The following is a 16,971-nucleotide window of genomic DNA, read 5'->3' as shown; positions in this document are numbered from 1 at the left end:
AGGTCCAGAGTTCAAACCCTGTCTCTGTACTCTTAGCTCAATTATTAAAAATTTCACATATTGGGCTTACCGATTAAAGGAAAGTCTGGCTCACATGTGAGGAAGAGTGTAAGAAAATATAAAATATATAAATAAATCTACCTCATCCTATAAGCTTAAGCTTTTAGGACAAGTGGTGATTTCAACATGGTATTGTAACAATTTTCTCCCCCTTCTTGTGGAGCATCAAATGGCCTCTCTCTTTTTGGTATCAAAAAGAACTGAAACCTAGACCCTAAACTCTAAATTCTAAACTCTAGAATAGAATTTAATTCTAGTTGAAGTCAGCCCCTGAAACTAACGTGGTTACGTGATAGAAAAGATAGAGATTAGCCACTTTATATATATATATATATATATATATATATATATATATATATATATATATATATATATATATATATATATATATATATATATATATATATATATTCGGACAAAATAGATAATCAAGCGAGTTGGCTTTAATGATCATTAGGAAATGTTGGCAACTTATAGGGCTCGTTTGGTTCGCGGGAAGTATTTTCCCTCCTAGGAATATGATTCCTGGGAATCAGATTCCTAGGGAGAGGATACCTAGGAAAGTACTTTTGACATGTTTGGTTAACCATGGGAAAGTGACTAATTTCCAAAGTGCTTATGTTTGGTTGACCATCCACTTTCCTAGGAAAGTTATGTATAATTCCTATTATGCCCTTAATAAAAATTAGGTCTTTAATGCCTCTTTAATGCTTCTTTAATGCTGAAGGGTTTTTTTGGGAAAAAATAAAAAAGGAGTGATTCCCACCTCATGGGAAAGTTTCTTATGGGAAAGACTTTCCCATGAAATGTGGGAATCATATTCCCATGGGAATACAACTTTCCCATCTCTCTCCTTTGAAAACTCCAACCAAACAAGAGGCATTTCATTACTTTCCCATTGACCATACTTTCTCCCTTCGTTTTCCTGCGAACCAAACGAGCCCATAGGTGTCGCCAATCTTTGTTTCATACCAGAGATCTATATACATGCTGGCACCCAGTGAGAAGATATGTTCCTCATTAAAGACTCGTTTGAATGCCGGAAAAATCTTATTGGAGCCGCCTTCTCACATCCCCTCAAACCGTTCCAATACGATTTTTTAAAATACTTTTAAACCATCCGGAATAATACTGTACTTTTAAAATAGAGGTTTCCCACCCCTTGGGAAGATCTTGTTGGTCCAATAAGATTTTTTGGCATCTAAATAGCCTCTGCATGTATCTCGAAGTTTGTTTAGGTAATACCTACCCACCTTACTAAACTTATTCTTCGGGAATCAACAAGTAAACGTTTTGCCAATGGAGGAAATCCAATTCAAAAGGAGCAAGCTAAACTTATGGTGCAAGTTGAGCTGGGTAAGGGGTAAGATTAGTCCAAAACGAAAACCGAATCCAAATTGTGCTGGTTTTAAGATTTTGTGTTGGATTTAGATGGCCAAGCTCTTCAATAAGCCCCAACCCAACCCAGCCCAGCCCAGCCCACCCACATTGTCCTCGTTGCTTATCGCCCGTCCGACCATTTCCAGCCTCCAATATGACTTGGATTGACTGCCGGAAATTCATGGACGACAATCCGGACCCAAAACTGCTCCCAAATCAACTAAAGTTGGAATTTCGGATCCGCCACCCGATGTCAGCGGGAAGAATATATTTGCACTCCTACTTCTCATAAATACACCAAGAACGGTCGAATCTTTATGCGGGAGTCGGTGCATCGCTAAGAAAAGAGGAGTGCATATATTAATTCTGCATCAGCTGGTTAGAGCAAGTCAGCTAACACACGATTGGATGGTCGCACGGCGAACACGGTACTACTATAATATAAACTGTGGATTACGTGTCGGCTACGGAGATCTTAGAAAGACTGTATTCTAGCCCAAGACAAACAGCGGATTGGAGGGGGTTGGGTGGGGCGGCCCAAAAGGAAAGGGCTGAAGAGATAAGAAAAGCGGTGCCGGCCCTGCCAGAAACCGTGTCGTCTGGTTTTGATCGGAGCCGCGACTTTCGTCTCGCTTTACGCTCTCCGGCAGGTACCGATTGAGGTATGGGACTTGTTGCCTCCTTTTCCCTCTCGTCTTCGTTTTTAATTCCGGAGGTAAGCATGTATAGATCTATGCTTATTTATTTCTACGCGTTGTTAGAATCATTCAAAGTCGATAGATGGGAGAGGAGACCTTGTCCTTTTCTTGATCTAATTGATCCAAGACTTCTGTGCAAATAAGGGGAAATTGGGGGTCCTTTCGACGGCTCTCTTCTTAAAGGGTCCGATTTGATGTTGTTTTTCATGATCTGGTGTTCGTTTCGTTTCCCCGCTTTGGGTCTGGAATTGGCCGTTCTTTGAGGAGATTTTTTTTCTTTTCCTTATCCTCATTTATACTGTCTGCAATTTCAATTGGACTCATATAGAAGGTAATAGCAAGTGATCTTTGGTGCTTTCCGATATTTAATTTTAGTCTTGTGGTTTTAATTTTGATGCTATGTGTAATTGGGGAATCTTGTTATACTTCCTTATTTGTCGCTGGGGAAATTGATTAGCTTTACTTACTATGATATAGTGGGGGGACTTTCTTGCATTTTTTGAGGATGAAACCTAGAGATCTAGATTTCTATATTTGAAACCCTAATGTTGCCTTTTTTCTATTATGGTATCTAATTTAAACTCATAATGCAAGAGAAGAGTGTAGATTCGCGATAGATAATTGAAGGGACGAGGGGAAATCTCTAAATTCGACTTGTCCTGTGAAATATCTATTACCATGACCGAACAGAATACCACCAAATTTCATTTAAGTTTGCAGTCAGTTTTCGAGGCTCATGTATTCGCCCATGAATTCTCAATTGTCTCATTGGTTTCTTTTCATGATGCGACTTTCTCAACAGGTTTAATATAAGTTTGCAGAAAAGAAACCCATGCACCTTATTTGTAGGCCAGACACCGTCAGTTGCTGCTACTTTGCATGAAGTAAACCAGTATTGACAAACAAATGAAAGATTTGACAAGAATAATGTCTCCAATGATATGATGTGCATACTAACCATTTAGGAATGGCCATGCTTGATCATTTTGTATATATTTTTACAAAAAGGAAATGCAGAGAGATGTCTTATATTGATAAAGGGGAAAACATTACAAAGAAATTAATGAGTTATCTTTTCCTCGAATACTTTACATCATCATCCCTCACAAAAGTTATCTCAAGTGTGAGAGTTTGTGGGCTATCGTCTTCAGCTAATCTGGTAAACTCCTAGGTTCCATTTAAAACTAATGTAGATAAGCATTACACAGATATAGAATGAGTGATATATTCGTATAATTTTCCCATAGTACTTGGAAGCTACCTATAAAATCTCCGTATGTTCTGTTCCTCATGAACCCATAACGGCAATCATGGTGTTATGACTACTTATGTCGTTAAAATAATGTATATTTCAACAACAGGGAGCTTTTGTATTAGATCTGTTGGTTACATTGACTGTAAAGTTATGGTTGTGCTGTGTTATATGTTTCTTTAAATCGTGTATATACGCATGCAAACTTGTCTAAATGTTGATGTTTATGCTGAGGTGTGCAAGCATGTTTAGAATTGTATCATTAGTAAAACAACTGATCTGTGCTGTTTATATATTAACATTATCATGAATCTTTGACATTTGACTTTTGGTCCGCAATTTATAGTTCAAACCATTGATAACAAGGGTTTTTCTTCTTGTTGTCAAGCATAATCTGATTTAGGGATTCATTTCATGCAATTTGACACAGTTGAAATTTGCTAAATTCATGGCCAGGAATCAACTTAGATGCGAATAAGTTGTATTAGATGTTATAGGAGAATTTTTTTAAACCAAGATTTTAGCTTTACATACTTTTTTCTCTCTTTTTGTGCTAAATTTTTTTTTTTATTTGACTGTGTTAGCAGTTAAGACAAAATGAGTCGACCACATGATGGGCAGCGGACCTTTTTTCCCTTTGGAAATCCTTTTCGGAGTATACTTCCCAGGGGATCTTATCTGTCGCCAAAGCTTCTTGCCTTGCTGAATATTTTTGAGCAAACCTTGGCAGAAAGTTTAAAAAGGCTCAAGCCTAAAGATTCTTCAGATGTCCTTAGCTTATCCTGGATGCGCCGTGCAATGGAGTCCTTATGTGAGGCCCATGCTAACATCAAAACTTTAATAACTGATCTTCAGTTTCCTGTTTCTGACTGGGACGAGAAGTGGATTGACCTTTACTTCGACTGGAGTGTGAAATTGCTTGATATTTGCATTGCGTTTAGCTCTGAACTCTCCCATCTGGATCAAGGGCAAATCTTGCTACGATATGTCTTGCATGTTTTGGACTCCTCAAGCAGTTCTCCTTCATCCGAACAACTCAAACGGGCCGATGCATGTCTTCATGATTGGGTGAAGCAATTCAACTCGAAGAGTCCCAAGTTTGAAAACTGTTCTTCCATCGTACAGAGTCTTGCTGGCACTCTTTATTTGACAAAGGTCAAGAACTCTGCCAAAGGGAAGGTATTGATGAGAGCCATGTATGGAGTGAAGGTTATGACTTTATTTATTTGCAGTGTCTTCACAGCAGCATTGTCAGGTTGCTCTACGCCATTGATGGACTTGAATGTTTCTGACAAGTTCTTGTGGGCTGAGGCCTTCAGTGACTTGCAAGCTGTTGTGAATGAGGAAGCTAAGAGTCATTTTTTAAGTGGAAAGATTACAATGTTGAAAGAGCTGGAGGCAGTCGAAAAACATGCGGAGAGATTGCACGATTTGACTAATTGTGTTAGCCACGAGTATGTGACTTTACTGCAAAGCAGTTGCCAGAAAGAAGAAAAGTTACTGCAAAGCAATGGTATTAGACATCAGGAAGTAGGCACACTGACGATAAGTGTGGACCAGGAAGAAAGAGAAGGATTCCAGGAGTCTGTATCAAATATGGCTGAAGAAGCAGAGAGGTTTGCCCATGGGCTTGATCTTCTGTCAAAGCAAGTGAGAGACTTCTTCCAGATTGTTCTAAGCGGACGTGATGCTTTGCTTTCTAACCTTAGAGGGTCTGATGTAACAAATGAAAGTAGTGTAGATGAGGTCAGGCCATGAAGTGGTCAGATTGCTCGATGAAATTTTAGTTTTCTTTGTTGGTGTGGGCTGATTCTCCTGAAGTTCTCACATGATATTGTTCATGAGATAAGGAAAGGAGAATGTAAGGTTAATGTTTGTTCAAGTTATTATGTAGTATCTCTTATATTTGTGATATAAACAGTGTTATAAAGATGGCAAGGTTATTTACGTTTATTTTCTTGGTGGTTATCTGTTATCCGTCATTCTTCCAATATCATTGCTTCTGCAAGTTGTTTTAAAGTGATTCTGAAATTTGAACATATCAATGTTGTGGTTTAGTTGAAGTTATCCACATAACTTCCGGATTACTGTTGCAATGATTGCTGGTTTAGTTCAGACCATTTGGATAGTTTATGTCATCAGGTTTTTTAATTGTCTATTGTGAATATGTGATGATGTTGATCATTTTCAGAACGACATTTATATTTTATTTGTAGAGAGAGTAGAATGGATTCTTGTATAACAGAAATTTCTTTCACTTGGAATCCAGAAGTGTGCGACTTCAAGGTTGTGTACATGTAAAAGGAGGATGGTTGCTGAAACTAGCTTGGGTTTACTTCAAGATTGTTCTTTTATTCCCTGGATCTATATCTATACATATTTTAGTTTGCACTTCAGGCTTTGAAACATAACTAGGAGGCTCGATACATATGCTGTTGTTGCCTAGTTAAGCCAAACTGACTGCTTTCAAGTTGGTTTTGATGTTAGGCTTGGTCCAAAATTATGAGATCCTTTTTTTGTTGAAGCCATAATGGTGCTCAGAATTTGCGCTTCAGAACTCGGAATTATGACTGGGAACACTTACATTCTATCCTGTTGATGTAGGTATATTGTATCCTGTTGTTGCCTACACACTTTCTGATATGGTTCTTATTGTGGTCAACTTGAGACATACACAGACTTGCGTACTATCTTTCTAGCTGTCCATCTACTCTCCTTTCTAAAGCGATGAAGCCTCAGTCTGACCAATTCAAAATCGATGATCGATATTCTAAATTGAGAATCTACATCATTGGTCATGATCTATATCAAAATTGCCAAGAAATCAAGTATCATATATTTTGGGAGCATCATACTCGTACATTGATTGGGTACAAATAAAAGCAGTTGTGATGTTATTAATGTGCTAAACAATGTCATAGGATATAATTTAGAAATTCACAATGTTGATCATTATCTGCATCTCACAAATATGTATGCTTCAAAATTCAGTAAATTTTGGTGCTTCCAACCCATAGATCATGAAAAATATCGTATTGAGCTATTAAATAGTATGTCTTCGGGTCACTTGATGTATAGGCAAATAATCTACAAAAGATATCATTTTCAGTTTCAAAGTAGTTTTTATGACGTAGATCATAGTCGACTGTTGATCTCCATATGGAATCTCCAGCATTGATTTTGAATTGGTAGGATTGGGGCTCTAATCCTTCTGAAAGGACAATATATGCATGTGATTGGCGATGCCCTAGCTCGAAATTCATTGAGACAACAAATGAAGAAAATCACAGTGCTACCTGAAAAGTAGAACCAGTTACAAAAGACTCAAAAAGTCATTCAAGTTCTTTGCTCCCTGGCTAATTTCTCAAGAGAATGCAACCATATTTGTCACATCACGAAAGATTATAATTGTAAACAATTTATCCGAACCAATCTTGGCTGTTCTCAGCTAGGTCATCCTACCCTTGTAATCCATGATTATGTGATGCTTTCTTTGCATTAAGAGTTGTTTAGCTTCCATTTTCGCCAGAAGTATGCAATGATTGAATTTCAATTCATAAGTAGCCAGCTATATGATAACTACTCTTCCAATGACCTGTTTTTTGCAGCCCCTCCAATTTTATGGCTCTATTATTATACCTGCCATGTTCCTTAATCATGCCCGAAAACATAATCTAAATCAAAATAATGAGAAACCAACACCAGCAAACCCAACTAGTAACCTGCGGTCGTTATATATAACATCCAGGTATATAATAACAATTCAGTCTTCCAATGACCTGCTTGGAGCCCCTCCCATTTTGTGGCTCTCTCATTGCACTCCCAAAAACCTAATCTGAATCATAATGATAAGAAACCATCACCTGCAATCATACCTAGCAAACCATTCAGAGCTCATTTATTTGTAGCCATTAAGTAAGACCGATTATTCTCTCTAATCTCTTGGCAGAACTAACCACAAAAGAATTAATTGAAGTACAAAGTATTCCCACAATTCAAATGTACTGCATGCATGATAGTTGCAGTCATCCAAAAATATACTCTTCCAAAAATATTCTTTCTATAATAAATATACACAGAAAATAAAAAGGAAACCTAATCAGGGAGCAAGCTCACATTGGAAGGCAAAGCACATGTGGATTGTCTGCTTAAAACCACTATTACTTATCCAGAGAAAGAGAGAGATGAGTTGAATGCTAGGCTGGTGGATAATGCCCTGCCCATAAGGACCTGTGCTGTGAAGTGGGCAACTTAATTGCCTTTCGATCTGCAAGTCATACCATGCACGTGACGAGCATGACACGTGGAGGTGACACGGGAGAGCTCAGTCTCCTTGTAGCAGGAGAAGAGCAGAGTGGAAGAGCAGTGGGTTTTCATCCCCCCTTTAAGCTACCGGACCAGAAGGTAAGACCATGTGCCCACATGCAGCAGAGCCCCCGTTGTTCCTATGCCTACATGTATGATTGAATTAAAGGGGGAGGGTGCGCCAAAAATTTGAGATCGAAAGAGACCACCGCTCGAATTGGGTGGCTTCTTATGTGGCCTGCCACTCCGGAGGTATTATCGAAAAAGTGAAGCTGCTTAAAGCACTTCGAGACTTGTTGTTTTCAATTTTTATTGAATGTATCCGTACTTGTAAGATATGAAATGTCCATTTTAGTGAGGAAAATAAAAAAAAAAAAAAACACGGTTCGTGCGACTGGCTAGTGAGAACATGACCGTAGGGGCTAGGATAAAGATTTGACTTTTTCTAAAGAGTGCATAGCATACAAAGAACTGCTCGAGTCTAGGCTTATGGGAAATGTTATCAAACCATGGAAAGTTGAAAACCAGGAGGCCTCAAGAAACTTTCCATGCTGCATAATTTCTATAATGCATTCATCCGGTGGGCTGTCATGATCCGTATCCATCCTTTCTCCTCTGCAACCACTCGTTGTATCACGTTCTCTTTTTCTCGTCACAAAAGAAAATAGCATGTACTTCGCACTTCCATTATAAATTCAACCGTCACCTTCTCTAATGTTGATCTAGTGGTTGGGATGTTATTAATAAAATCCCATTCTTGAAAGTTTAACAACCCAAGTTGCATTGATGACGCGCTGAATAAGCATCCAAAGTTGTGGGGCAAGTCACCGAATGGAGATGGTTCTAATTTCTTGTAGTCTACTGAAGCAAATTTCCAAAGAACCCTAGAAACTTAGGGTGAGCTTGGTTCGGTGTTAGAATTGAAAACGGAATCGAAATAATTTATGGTGGAAATCGAAATGCCATATCCTAGATACATTTGGTTTATGGCTATAGTCGGAATCGAAATAAGAATGAGATTTGACAAGTAAGAGGAAGTAGAGATTAGTTTTTAAAGAATCCAAGGATTTCTATCTTCCTAAAACTGAAATAGGAATCGGAGCTTCCAACCAAACATATTCTTAGTTTAATTATCTTGTGTGCAGTGTAATTGGTAACATTCTAATGGATAGAAAAATAAAACTTAGTAAGAGGGAGGGACCGGCCTTTCATGTTACACCAAGAAATCAATTGATGTTACACCAAGAAATCAAGATGGCGACTCCGCACCCAATCCATTTATGGACCCATAGCTAGCCTCATTCTGTCCGTCCACAGGTAGCACCACCACCACCGCATCAGCATACACATAAAAACATCAAATTTCAGCAAATTTTAAGAATTTAATTACCACATATAAGTGGTCTTTTTCTTCGAATTCACAAAATGCCCATGAGGCAGGCCGTTATTACAACTCTTTCAATACTCGCCACTCTCTTTGGTCTAAATCATGTGTACTTTCCTCTATTATTTCTCTCCATGTACGTACGTATACACCCCTTATCCTACGCCTATTAATATGAGATTATAGAGAAATTTACATATCCAGTTTGCCTTTCGATTTGGAATCAACGGTCGAGATCGACGAAGACGCCTTCTCGCCCATGATCCGCAGCACCTCCGCCATTGACGGCCGCAGGCTCGGGTTCTCCCCGACGCAGAGCGCGGCGAGGGCGGCCATCGCCGCGGCCTCCTCCGCGACGTACTCTCGGTTTAATCTGGGGTCGACCATCTCCCCCGGCCCACTTTCCGTGTCCCGCAGCGCCGGGCCCATCACAGCCGTCAACAGCTGTTCCCTCTCCGAACAGAAGGCCTCGATTCCCGTGATCAACTCCAAAAGAAGTACACCGAAGCTATACACGTCGCTCTTTTTGGAGACGATTCCGGACCGGAGGTAGTGGGGGTCGACGTAGCCCGGGGAGCCCATCATGGGGTTGGCGGACCGGGTCGAGGACGGCAGGACCGCGGCCGAGAACCCCATCCCGGCGAACCCAAAGTCACAGAGCTTAGCGTCTAAGCCTTCACCCAGGAGAACGTTGGAAGCCTTGATGTCGCCGTGGACGATGTGGAGGTCGCAGCGCTCGTGGAGGTAATCCAGCGCCTGGGCCACCTGGTACGCGACCGCCACCCGCCGGGCCCACGGCAGCACGGCGCCGCCGCCTCCGTGGAGCTTCTCGTGGAGGGTTCCGTTGGGGACGTACTCGAACACCAGAACCCCTTCCTCTGAAATAGAGAAAGAAACTCCAAATTAGAAAAGAAGGGATTGGAAATTCCGAAACGGAGAGTGGTGGGGGGGATGAGGAGCGGCTAAGGCTAACCCCGGTCGTCGCAGAAGCCGAGGAGGCGGACGATGTGGGGGTGGCGGAGGCGGAGGAGGACGTCGAGCTCCAGGCGGAAGGCGCGGTGGAGGCGCTCGCTGGAGCGAAGGACCTTGAGTGCGGCGAGGGAGGACGAAGGGGAGGGGAGGGCGGCGAGGTAGACGGTGCTGGAGCCGCCCTCGCCAATGACGGCGGAGGTGGTGAAGTTACCGGTGAGGAACTCGATCTCGCGCCACTCGAACCGGCAGGGGGCGGGTTCGCCCTTAACCGGCTCGAGCTCTGGTTGGTGGTCGGGGCTGTCGGCGACGCGAGCACCGGCGTGGTGGCCCAGCTCCAGGTCAGGGTCACGGCAGCCCCCGCAGCACGGTATCCTGTACCTGCGTAACATGGTAATGTAGGCCAAAGAGAGGAGGGCGAGGGACAAGACGAGCGCCGCCGAGGCGAGGCCGACAACTAAGAGGAAATCCATTCGGTTTCCTTCACGCTCACTCGCGGAGCTGGCTCTTTAGAGCGCCCCCCCCGCCACCCTTCGCTGAGAGAGAAGGAAAGAGAAGGGAAGAGAGGGGGAGGAGAATGCTGGGAAAAGAGGAGCGCTTGGTGAGTACTTATTTGGGAGGGCCATCTGCGTTGATGCCATTAATAAACGGGCTTATACATCTGTTAAAAGAGCTTAATGTAGCCGCAGACTGGATAACTTTTTATAGATCTTCCACTCTAAAAATACTCTATAGGGGGTTGTCTGGAGTACTCCGAGACTTATTTTCTAATTTTATTACATGTATCCATATTCAAATTATATGAAACGTCTGTTTTAGCAAAAAGAAAAAACTTACGTAGAGCCGACTGATGGCCCGGCTAGACTGGAGTTCATTTTTCTCACAATGGCTTGGTTCTTTTTTGGCTACTGGCCTACCAACAAAAATTATTCCTTTCTTAAAAGAAAAATTTTAGGATATATACTCATTTTAATTGTGCTAGAGATAAAGAACTTGAAATAGATAAACATATAATTTACCAAAATAAAAGCATATATAAACCTTAGCTAGATGCACTTCTTATTTTAAGTCATCACTTAAAGTGCCACACACATGTAAGATAAATTAACAAAGGTATTAATTGATGCCCTAAAGAAAAGGGAATGAAACAAATAAATGAAGGAGCATGCTTTTGATATGATTATCTTCATAAAGTTTATTTAATTACAAGATCCTAACAACAACATCTAAGATGAGGGCTGAAGATGGATCAGATATGATCTAATTGTATTTGTTTTCATGTCCAAAATTTGCTAGAATAATGCATATATGTATATATCTTAAATATAGATATAAAAGAAGGTACTTTATGAAAATTATTTCCCCCATTCAACATATATATACATTTGGATATCCAAAAATCGGCGATGCAAACCTAGATATAGACATCAATATATGTTATAGAATTCTTTTCCAACTTGATGTTAGTTAAATGTTAGTTACATTCAATTTTTGCATTCTTTATCTAACTTTATGTTAGGTAAAGAATTCAACATATGTTATTATATGATTAGTCTAACTTGATATGATTGATTCACTTGGTAGGTTTGTTGATTTATTCCATTATACTTCTTATCCCTAACTTATACATGTATATGTTTGAACAAATATTCACATGATAAATTTGTCTCTTTGCATGCACACCCACCCACTCATATATATATATATATATATAAAGCGAGAGAGGGAGATAAACACATACACATATTTATTGTATATAATAAGAAAATATGGATACTACTATACTCAATCTGTATTCATATTACTTAAAAAAAATGAATATTACTAATATATTGTTTGTATCATTCTTTCTTGACAAAAAATATGAATGTATATTTTTGTCATACAATTATATCTATACCATGTACATTGAGGTCAAATAATAAATGTGGAGAGATGGTACTCGGTTCATCTTCAACTACATTTACAACATCACTGACACTCGAAAGCTAGAAATGCACAAATTAAGGATCACATATAAAATCACATATCCCGATCAACTAAAATTAGGTAAAACAATCTGCACCAATTGCTGAATATTTGAGATGGATAAATAAGTAATGAATTGAAAAATAAATATTTTGTTTGGTAACTTAGAACTTTTAATAAGTGGTCCTACCTCATTCTTCCATTGAATGACAATACTTCAATGGTTGTTTGTATTATGTATAATTAGACACCCACAAAAACTTAAATATTAGTGAGGGAACTAGGAAGCTCCTCCTAGTTGACCTTACTAACTCAGGTAATGCATTTGATTTTTATTAGGTCCCGTTTTACTCCATTAATGAATAAAAATATAGTAGATTTAAACTTCCCGTTAGAATACCCAAATTGTCTCCTAAGAAATCCACAAATAGATTGAAGGGTACATTCCAAAGTGGTAGTTTCTTTTGGGAAAGATTTCCTTGTAGGTATGAAAGTAATGCCTATAATGTTTTTGAGTGATTATTTTTTGGATATACCATGCACCGATTGCATGGAATATATACTTCGATAGAAAATATTGTGCATATATTACGGTAACCGTAAAAGTTCCATCAAATACAATGAACCTATAAGTACGATTTTATGGCCAATCTCATTCACCTAGAAGGTGACTTAGTGATAGTGATCGGATAAATAACATAACAGAATCATAAGATATATATATATATATATATATATATATATATATATATATATATATATATATATATATATATCTTGCTACAGGATACTTGCAAGATAGTTGGGAGCTATATTTCCTTTTATTCAACTAATGTCTGTCATGAGACAAACAACACAATGGATTAGGTTGCTTTTGTGGCAGAGTATTCTGGATGGATCTTTATAAGTGAACTATGCAGTTGTTTCTCTTCTTTTTCGTGATATTTGATTTTCTAATCTTTTAAGATGTATTCATACTAGACTTATGTGTTTCTTCCGCTTCATAAAAAAAAAAAAAAACAAAGAAATCAAACCCTATCACCAAAATCCTTCTCTGCGCAAGTAGGTGGCCACGTGGTACAACACATTAGTGCAAAACCAGTGGTGCGGAGGAAATTTCGATGCCGGAGTTGGATCCGCATCATATTTCCATCTAAAACCCTTTCTTCATATGTAAATAGATGGTCATGCCCATGAAATCCTAAAAGCTTCGATTTTAACAACATCTTTTCTATTTATAAAGCTAATTGTGCCGGATTTATTTTATAGACTGTTTTGTTTGCAAGTATACTATGCGTTAGATGAGAGCCACCACCACACTACAACCTTAAAGTAATTTTTCTATTGCTTTTTTTTTTTTGGTAAAAATGGCTACTCATTTCGTATAATAATTTTCCTATTGCTTTCAATCTGGTCACTAGCACCACTGAGTCACTGACGGATGCGCCATTAAACATTTAGGTAAAAAGCTCAAATTTATAGGTGCCTGCTGCTTTGGCACGCTAATGTCAAGGTGGAAAAAGAAGTTTAGGCAGCAGCGGAAAGAGCCACTTCAACAAATTGATAACGTAGCAGAAGTTCACATGTGTCGGGAGAGTAAAACGGAGCAACTAATCTGATAGCCAAAGCAAAGATTTGAGTAGAAGGAAGCACCAGTTGAAAGCAAGCACCAGTTGAGTAATTTAAAGATGTTGAACACCGTGAGGTGCGGTGACAGTACGGGTGGATACAGAAGGCTCTTAAGCACCTTAACAAAAAAGAACTTAACTAGTAAAATGTTCACATTCTGTGAGGATTCGTGCGGACGTGTGTTTAGTCTCATATCGATTATTCGCTGGATAAATATTGAATACTTATATAGTTATATAAGATCAAGAAATTTAAATAATAACTTTGAGCTAGGTTTTTTGGATGAGGTTCTGAATTGTAACAAATAGTACTAAAAATAAAAAGAATATTTGAGGACTCGTGCGGGCGTGGTTGTGACAGGTCTAGAGCTTCTCTTTATAGTCCTTGCAAAGGCCTATGCCAACTCGGCTGTAGATAATGGAAGACACCTCCTCTCTCTCTCTCTCTCTCTCTCTCTCTCTCTCTCTCTCTCTCATATTATGTGCATAATTCCATCAATTCAAATGGGTGGTTTAACTTCCCTTCTCATCAAAAAGAGAAAAAAAAAAGATATGAGTAGAAGGAAACCTTCCTTCTTCTTTTTTTGATTTGTTTAGTATATCTATCATTAACACAGTCACTTCTTGACATGGTCGCTCACTCGCTTTAGATACACTTCATCAGTTTTTTCCTTGGCCATATATAGACATGCTCTACGAGAAGCCAGTCATTCATATTGAAGCTATTAATGAGAAAAAGAAGGGCATACTGGTCACTGACATGGCCACAGCATCTCCATGAGTGTCAAATTATCAAAACAAAGGCCAATAAGGTGCAGGGAAATGGGAGGAGCAGGCGAAGGATTTAGGAAGCTAAGCTGTCCGTGGTTGGATATGCTGTCTTCTTCCTTGCATCATCCACGTAATTTTAACATCAGTCAGGATACTTTGATGACAAAAGAAAAGAAATGGTTCCGGCCCTTCTCGGACCGTGACATGTTGGGGTCCAAGTCCAACAGAAGCTGACATCCTAAACCAATGAAGTGCATGTTTTGTCTGATCCAGACAAAACCAATCGAGTGCAATCTTAGGGACCAATTCTCATGTTCCCATCTATCTATTATCGTTTTAAATCCACTGATTTTGCTTGATTCAGTCCAAATTGGGTGCACAAAGCTTGTAATAAAATGAATAAGAAAGCAGCGAGAAGTTTCCATATGACATTTTTTTTCCATGTGGGAGCATTATATAAACCAACCGCAAGGGTGTTTAGCTGACATGAAATGGTCCGTTCTATAGAAAAATAGGATTTCGTAAGTTGCATGGGAGCATCTCGGAGAAACATATCAAAGTCTTATAAGAAAGAGAAGCTAAAATAAGGATTGTACTGGTTAGGAAGCTACAAGGAGAAAACCTGGAATTCGACCTTGAATCCGCCGAATTTGTCGGGCTTCCCTGACCATGGAATCGCATTCAAAGATAACAGCTAATTTGTGTCCAAACCAGCAAACAGGATAAGGATTTCTTATAAGATCATGTCTGCAGAATTATCCATCAGTGGGCGCGCTAATCTTAAATTGACATCAATGTATGTCATGGTCTGAATAAATAAATAACCTACGCGGACTATATGCTTGATTAGGTCTTCAACTTGTTAAATGGAGACTATGACCTATCTCAGCAAAGTGCTTTGTGCTTAAAAGTTTTTTGATGCCCATAGTTGAATCCATTTTCTATTGCAAATCATCTAAGTCCTAATTCTTGTGAATTCGGGCCGGGCCATGCTCCTGCACGAACTCGATCCGATTTTTTTTTTTTTTGGAGCTCCAATTTGGGTTGACACCCAAAAATTTTTGAAAAATTCAAGCCCGAGCCCGACTTGAGCTCAGGCCCGAACCTGACGGAACTTGATTGAGCCTGACCAAATTATTTATTTTGGCCAAAAATAGATCTGGCCTGAATATAAATAAAGTTTAATAATTCATAATATTGCTTCACAAGTAAATGAGCAAGCTAAACATTGGGCTCTCTTCTGTAATACAAAAAAAATGATAGATGATTCATTATTCTCAGCTAAACTCATTTAGTTTGTCATTTATTTTCTCATTATTCTTTCTAAATAATAATATATAAAAATAAATTGATTTGGGATTGAATTTGGGTCGGAATTTGGGCTTCATTTCGGACTTTGTTCAGGCTTGGGTCGGGCTAATAATATATCCGCGCCCAGTCCGACAACAAATGAACTCTACATTTAAGCCCAAATTTGGTCTAAACTGTTGTAGACCTAGCCCAAAATCCTTGTGGACTCATGGAACGCAATAATGGAGAAGGCTATCCTTGTGGACTCATGGAACGCAAGAATGGAGAAGGCTATCCTTATTCACTAGAGTCACTTTCCAACAAGTTAAACTACTTAGACCTCGTTTGGTTCAAATAGAATAGCTTTACTGCGAATAAAGAATTTATATTCAAAGCTTGCTATCCCTTATCAGTGGTGATAAAGTTTTGTTTTAGGGGTGGGGATATATAGTTTTAACCCCTGGATAGGGGCTAAAACTGCTTCACCTCATTTACTTTCCGCTGCCCCCGAGCTCTCACAAACTTGCGTGAAGGGCCCAAGTCTCCGGTTCGTGGGTTTGTCTTCCTGCGTGCCCATGGCTGAATCAAGTAGATTGGTGCGGTTGACGGGGTTGAGGTGACCGGATCCACACAACAGCCTTGCTCTTCTGACAGATCAGGTAAGGCCTTCTAACCCAACAAAATCTATTTGTTTCCCCTACCATGCTAGTGCTCTCTTGGCTCGAATGGAAGGAAGCCATGGCTTACAGGATGCCATGATTATTTCAAATTTCTACATGGATGGACCTCCACCGGGTCTGACGCCATACTTTGATTTTGGGGCTTGGATCTTATTTGCCTTGTCCCTTTCTTTTTTCTTTTTTTTTTTTTTTTTGTTTTGCTTGACTTCACCTTCCTTCGAACTCTACAGAGGATAATCACACAAAAAATTCTGAATTATTTAGAGGTTTTTAATTTTTCCTTGAACTTTAATTTAGTACAATCAACTCATCGAACTTTTAAGCAATGAATTCTATTTAGCAACCATAACAGAAATGTCATGTGATATCACATGACCAACTTATATGATGAAAGTGAATGATGCCTCATATGACATCATGTGACAATTTCGTCATGACAGCAAAACGGAATTTATAGCCGGAGTCTGAATTGAACGAATTTAAAAGTTCGAAAATTTAATTACACTGAATTAAAGTTAGGAAGAGAATTAAAATTTTTTAGATAGTCTAAAGTTTTTTTATGTGATTATTTTAACTTTGCGGCCAT

The 16,971-nt window shown here is 39.2% G+C and overlaps 2 protein-coding genes across 6 annotated transcripts; one reads left to right on the top strand and one right to left on the bottom strand.

Moving 5' to 3' along the window:
- Positions 1 to 1,967: 1,967 nt before the first annotated feature.
- On the top strand, positions 1,968 to 5,343 carry LOC103712204 (protein BPS1, chloroplastic-like). 5 transcript variants are annotated; one of them, XM_088723760.2, is made up of 3 exons: positions 2,038 to 2,102; positions 2,202 to 2,469; positions 3,978 to 5,343. In XM_088723760.2, the coding sequence occupies exon 3, from the start codon at positions 3,988 to 3,990 to the stop codon at positions 5,146 to 5,148; it is 1,161 nt and encodes a 386-aa protein (XP_088579886.1). In that variant the 5' UTR covers positions 2,038 to 2,102; positions 2,202 to 2,469; positions 3,978 to 3,987; the 3' UTR covers positions 5,149 to 5,343. The 5 variants fall into 5 exon arrangements, with proteins under 5 accessions (XP_008796887.3, XP_008796888.3, XP_088579885.1 ...); XM_088723761.2 differs by having other exon boundaries at positions 3,975 to 5,343; XM_008798665.5 differs by lacking the exon at positions 2,202 to 2,469 and having other exon boundaries at positions 1,968 to 2,102.
- Positions 5,344 to 9,057: 3,714 nt separating this feature from the next.
- On the bottom strand, positions 9,058 to 10,681 carry LOC103712205 (salt tolerance receptor-like cytoplasmic kinase 1). Its single transcript, XM_008798668.5, has 2 exons — positions 10,053 to 10,681; positions 9,058 to 9,957 (listed from the first exon to the last, which is right to left on the bottom strand). The coding sequence occupies exons 1-2, from the start codon at positions 10,519 to 10,521 to the stop codon at positions 9,272 to 9,274; spliced, it is 1,155 nt and encodes a 384-aa protein (XP_008796890.3). The 5' UTR covers positions 10,522 to 10,681; the 3' UTR covers positions 9,058 to 9,271.
- Between the last annotated feature and the right edge of the window lie 6,290 nt (positions 10,682 to 16,971).

This window comes from Phoenix dactylifera, chromosome 6 (assembly GCF_051530095.1).
Source record: "Phoenix dactylifera cultivar Ajwa chromosome 6, Ajwa_hap1_PhDact_Kaust_v1.1, whole genome shotgun sequence".
Classification (NCBI taxonomy): Eukaryota; Viridiplantae; Streptophyta; class Magnoliopsida; order Arecales; family Arecaceae; genus Phoenix; species Phoenix dactylifera.
The sequence above is the reverse complement of the archived record's forward strand: the minus strand, read 5'-3'. Positions and strand labels throughout refer to the sequence as shown.

Bases quoted from the DNA above. Each gene is read 5' to 3' on its own strand.
- LOC103712204 (XM_008798665.5), top strand. From the start codon at position 3,988: ATGAGTCGACCACATGATGGGCAGCGGACCTTTTTTCCCTTTGGAAAT.
- LOC103712205 (XM_008798668.5), bottom strand. From the start codon at position 10,521: ATGGATTTCCTCTTAGTTGTCGGCCTCGCCTCGGCGGCGCTCGTCTTG. The intron at 9,958-10,052 runs GTTAGCCTTAGC...TCTCTATTTCAG, and splicing joins CGGCTTCTGCGACGACCGGG to AGGAAGGGGTTCTGGTGTTC.